This window comes from Mytilus galloprovincialis, chromosome 5 (assembly GCF_965363235.1).
Source record: "Mytilus galloprovincialis chromosome 5, xbMytGall1.hap1.1, whole genome shotgun sequence".
Lineage (NCBI taxonomy): Eukaryota > Metazoa > Mollusca > Bivalvia > Mytilida > Mytilidae > Mytilus > Mytilus galloprovincialis.
The window spans coordinates 45,586,132-45,592,243 of NC_134842.1; the positions used below are offsets into that span (position 1 = coordinate 45,586,132).

Genomic DNA, 6,112 nt, shown 5'->3' on the forward strand with positions numbered 1-6,112 from the left:
TTATATTTTTTTTTTATTATAACGGTAATATCTAAATTATTGAGATATCTGACAAATAAGGATTTTCAAACCATAATATAAAATTTGATCAAGTTGATCGACGCTAACGATAGTCGAAAATTACCCTTTGGCCCTGGCGGTAAAAGATATTTCAATCATTTTGAAAGATTTTAGGATTATTTATTACAACAACTAAAGGGCCCGTATAATATTAAGACGAATATATAACTGATTTATATTTTCATTGCATTTAAAGATATTTGCTGTTGTATTTTTATTTATTGATATCGTTTATTGTCGTTAGGCCATGATTAAACAACATATAGTTACAGAACTTATTGAAATGCGTCAAATTGACAAGTTGACTCAGCAAGTTAAGATGGTTAGTTTGGATAAACTGAGAGAAAAAATCTAGACAGAAACATTGTCAAACAAAAACAAAAATCAGTAAACGTAAGAACAACGAAGAACCACTTGTCTGACAAGTGTTACAAACTAGTCTGAACTCTCTATAAAAGGGGTCCGAATTGTCTTTAAATTGGCCTGAGTTGTCTTAGTCAGAGTAGGCTTTGATCCTAGTTGTCCTGATAATAGAGCTGTCAGATGTCGAATTATTAAAAACAGAGCGTCCACCATGCACTTCCACTGCACTATTATTAGAATAGTAGAATAAATAATATACAAATGAATGAACATTATATACATGTAACTGTTATATACAAATAATTATGTAATATATAACAACAAACCAGACTATACTGATTTGTATCAATATATCAATATAATTGTTATCACGATGAGGTTGAATTCCCTGTCATGTATTCATCATCCACACATGAACTTGTCTCAGAAAAAAAAATATCTCTGTACATAAACCTCACTTTCAGGTATAGACATGTGATTTTTTCCTCGAGTATAGAGATGTGATTTTTTTTCATGTTTAGAAATGTGATTTTGTTTTTCTGAGACAAATGCTAGTGACCTTTCACAAGAACTTGCGGACTTCCGATGTTCAGTACTTCAGTACTTTGATTTAACAGATGAGTTGCATGATTTCTCTTCTACCCTCAATTAAAGTGAAAAACGTGTATGTGCTTTGCAATTAGCTACACGTATTGTACACTTTAAATTTAAAAATTTTAAAGAAAAATAATAATGAAAGTGTTATAGCATTAATTTTACACAAAACAAGACCAACCATGACATACTGTTTACAGTTAGACTAGACAGTACACTTGTTTGACCTACCAAATAATCTTTTTCGTAAAATTAATTAATTCACTTAAATTTGAAAATGTATTGTTAGGGTATAATTTAAAATTTTATGAAATGTATAATGAATATGAATGCCGTATTTGCAAGTAAGGCTTGAATAAACATCACTTGTTATAGTTTTTGGTTATAATTTTTTTATTTTTTATTTTTTGGTAATTTTTATAATTTGAATGAATACATTGAATGAGAGACAAATTTTGTTAACAAAATTTTAGGATATTTATTTTATTTCTTTTTAGCATCACTAATGCTTGACGTTGTTTTTTTTAAATGCTGTAACTGAAGTGTAAATTTATTCAACATTTTTTTTATATGTACGACATTTTCGCTATGCTCAATGACTTCGTTTGATCAGTCGTTGACATACGCGAGGCTTAAAAGCAGGTAAGTTAATTTATATAAATATTTACTTTGACCTTCACTTAATTGATGCTTTTGTACTTTTTTCGGCCTTTTTAACTCTTTTGTAGACGAAACTTACATCTGGTGCAAATACAGATCCGTCCGGGGGAAATATTTTTTAAAGTACTGTATTATTGTATTATGCATATTTTTACCTACTTATTCATTCTAAGTATGTTCCGGTTATTTTAGTTGGTTGTTGTTTATAATGTATTAAAGCACACACCTGTTTTGTATTCATACCATAGATGTTAAAGATGCCGTTAAGCAAGACAACAACTGTAGATGAAGGATTAAATCCGAGATTAAATCGAGGGCAATGGACAAATAAGATGGATTACATTTTATCAGTCATGGGCTGGAGTGTTGGACTTGGAAACTTGTGGCGATTTCCATACGTGTGCATGAAGAATGGAGGAGGTTAAAGTATACTAGTAGCACATTGCCAAACACTTGCAATTAAACAAGAAATGATAAGCGATTTCCTTTTTTTTTCTGAATATTGAACATATAAGGGTAAAATACTCAACGAAATTTGTCATAATAATTAAACTTGGTAAATGTAAGATAAAAAAAAATAAACTAGTGTTTTGTAAGGCACTTTTTGAACTATACATTGTCTTTACCTCTTTTTATAAAATCGTCTTGTTTGTGACATGATATTTGAAAACATATATTTTCAGGTGCCTTTCTAATACCGTACATCGTGTGTCTAGTGACATTTTCCTTGCCGATTTTCTTTCTTGAAGCATCTGTTGGTCAGTTTTTAGGAAAAGGATGTACAAATGTATTTAATGTTTGTCCATTACTGAAAGGTAAGCATATATGTTCCGAACTACATTAGTCGACAAATTCAGAATGTTTGTCCGTTACTGAAAGGTAGGCATATGTATTCCGAACAACATTAATTGACAAATTCAGAATGCTTGTCCATTACTGAGAGGTACATTTGTAAGCATAGGTGTTCCGAACACCATTAATCGACAAATTCAGAATGCTTGTCCATTACTGAGAGGTACATTTGAAAGCATAGATGTTCCGAACACCATTAATCGACAAATTCCGAATGTCTGTCCATTACTGAAAGGTAAGCATAAATGTTCCGAACGACATTAGTCGTGAAATTCAGGATGTTTGTCCATTACTGAAAGGTAAGCATTGATGTTCCGAACACCATTAGTCGACAAATTAAGAATGTAAGTCCATTACTGAAAGGTAAGCATGAATGTGGCGAACGACTTTAGTCGTGAAATTCAGGATGTTTGTCCATTACTGAAAGGTAAGCATTGATGTTCCGAACAACACTAGTCGACAAATTCGGAATGTTTGTCCGTTACTGAAAGGTAGACATGTGTATTCCGAACAACATTAATCGACAAATTCAGAATGCTTGTCCATTACTGAGAGGTCAGCATAGATGTTCCGAACACAATTAATCGATAAATTCAGAATGTTTGTCCATTACTGAAAGGTAAGCATAGATGTTCCGAACAACATTAGTCGACAAATTCAGAATGTTTGTCCATTACTGAAAGGTAAGCATGAATGTTCCGAACAACATTAGCCGATAAATTCGGAATATTTGTCCATTACTGAACGGTAAGCACAGATGTTCCGAACAACATTAGTCGACAAATTCAGAATGTTTAGCCATTTACTGAAAGGTAAGCACAGATCATGTTCCCAACAACATTAATCGATACATTCAGAAATCAAATTTTCGTTTTGGATACTTAAGTTTGTTGCACCATATCCCGATTCTCGTGACATTCGGACCATTAAGAGCGTCAAAACATATCGATTTTACAGAAGGAGAATAGCGGAATCCGAGGATTACCGATGGGTATACTAATTATTGATCGTTATGCAAAATGGCGACTGTTTTTTCGTCGTCATTAATGACAAATATTGATATTTCTTATTAGCGCCACTGAACGAAAGTAACAAAATACCTTAGGGAAATTCATAGTCATTAGTCGAAAATAAACTGACAACGCCATGGCAAACATGTCTTAAAAAAAAAGACCAAGAGACCAACAGCAATACACAAACCAATGCAAAAATACAACATAGACAACTAGAATGCATGACCAACACGAACCCATAAAAGAAAGGGGAACTGACCTTATGTAGGTGCTCCGAAAGGGATAGCAGACCATTTACCGATGGGTATACGAACGCATTTTAAGTATGCTACTTTGTACAACAACAACAGACCTCATGTAGGTGCTCCGAAAGGGATAGCAGACCATTTACCGATGGGTATACGAACGCATTTAAAGTTTGCTACTTTGTACAACAACAATAGACCTCGTGTAGGTGCTCCGAAAGGGATAGCAGACCATTTACCGATGGGTATACGAACGCATTTAAAGTATGCTACTTTGTATAACAACAACATACTTCATGTAGGTGCTCCGAAAGGGATAGCAGACCATTTACCGATGGGTATACGAACGCATTTAAAGGATGTCACTTTGTACAACAACAACAAAACAACATCGGAACAAAAACACAAGCGTTCAAATGGTTTTTTTCCCCATTATTTTTAGCAACCTGAAGGCCGTACGGTGACCTATAGTTATTAATGTCTGTGTCATTTTGGTCTTTTGTGGATAGTTGTCTCATTGGCAATCATACCACATCTTCTTTTTTATATTAACATAGAACTTCTCAGCAAAGTGATTATTTTTGTTTTATATTAAAAGGGTGTATCGAGGGGATAAAGATTCAATTAATCCCATATTCCTACAACTTGAAAGGCCAAATCCCAACGTCCCGAGATAGGATAAACCCTTTATGTACTGATAAATTTTAAAGATCCCTCTTCTTTCATTTTAGGAGTAGGATATTCCATGACAACAGTTATCTTCCTTTATGGTGTAATTTATACTATCATCAACGCCTGGATATTGTATTATATTGGACACTCTTTCGTTAGTCCCCTACCCTGGACAACCTGTGACAACGAATGGAACAGTCCAAATTGCATTTCGCATCAAGGGTATAAATGTCAGTCTAAATACCATAACATGACCACAAATGAGACTGATGCTGTAACAAGTTACAAGCAGTACAATGCAAGTTTGGTAAATGCGACTGTTGTTTGCACCACAAATGGATCTTGGATTACAGCACCGGAAGAATTTTGGAGGTTCATTATCTGACATTTACCTTTGAGAAATGATGAAAAGATAAAAACCAAGTTAACTTATTCAATTTTCTGTTCAAACCTGGGAACCCCCTATTTTTGTGATTAACGATGAAGTTATAAATGAAAGAGGTTTTATATTAATCCTGCTTCAAACAAGTTCATCACTTGACATTAAACAATCACCAATCAATCAAACGATTACAAATCATTTACAGGATTACAATTAGAAATTGCTACTAGGTCTATATTTTTGCAATAGAAATTAACCACTAATTAAAATCCACTTAAATTATTCCCGACTATTAAGAAAGTGTTTGAGATGTTATATTGTAATATAGAAAAGGCGCATATAAGAAAATATTATAGAATATATGACTCAATTATAAAATTAAATTGTAATGGGGATATTAAGTGTGTTTATGATGACTTTTGAATTGAAATCAATATTAGTAATCTAGGATTGTAGAAGGGAAGCGAATGATAAAAGAGGGGCTAGGATGAAAAATTTTGTCCTGCTTGTTTTTTTAGTTGTAATCTCTGTCCTCTCTTTTTTTTACTAGTTTATCCTGACTTTTTTTACACAAATTGTTATCCTACCCTTTTTTTACCAAGTTGCTCATCCTGCCTTTTTTTTACTCAAAACTCCTGTCCTGCCTATTTTTTTCAAATTTCATCCTAGCCCCCCCCCCCCCCCCCCCCATAACAATCAAATGGTAGCTCCCTTACTACATTTATTTAGTAGCATATCTAATATTATCTGTGAAATGTTATCATACAATTGAGAATAAAAATGGGGAACGTGTCAATTAAAGAGACAACAACCCAACCATAGAGCAGACGAAAGCCGATTTGTCATAGTGGTTTCAGAGGAGAAGATTTTTGTAAAAGATAACAAAAATTTACAAAAAAGGGCTAAAAATCAACTTATTTTGACGAATCATGAAATTGAAAATGGAAATGGGGAATGTGTCAAAGAGACAACAACCCGACCATAGAACAGACAATAGCAGAAGGTCACCAATGAGTCTTCAATGCAGCGAGAAACTCCCGCACCCGGAGGCGTCCTTCAGCTGGCTCCTAAACAAATAAGTCTACTTGTTTAATACTTATGTTATCAACCTTTTACATACATGTATGTTGCAGGGAGAATGTGCTCCAGATGTCTTCTGGGATCAGTGAATTAGGAACTATAAACTGGAAGTTGATGTTGTGTTTCTTTTTCATCTGGTTAGTTGTCGGGCTGTGTGTTATCAAAGGCGTTAAAAGCATTGGCAAGGTTTG

At 33.7% G+C, this 6,112-nt stretch overlaps 1 protein-coding gene across 1 annotated transcript; it reads left to right on the forward strand.

The window, feature by feature from the left end:
• Nucleotides 1-1,992: 1,992 nt before the first annotated feature.
• LOC143075911 (sodium- and chloride-dependent creatine transporter 1-like) lies at nucleotides 1,993-6,107 on the forward strand (the record flags this gene model as incomplete). The annotated part of the gene is given in 4 exon segments (XM_076251496.1): nucleotides 1,993-2,097; nucleotides 2,361-2,492; nucleotides 4,519-4,831; nucleotides 5,975-6,107. Coding segments are annotated over 4 exon segments (666 nt in total), but the record flags the coding sequence as incomplete, so codon positions are not given.
• Between the last annotated feature and the right edge of the window lie 5 nt (nucleotides 6,108-6,112).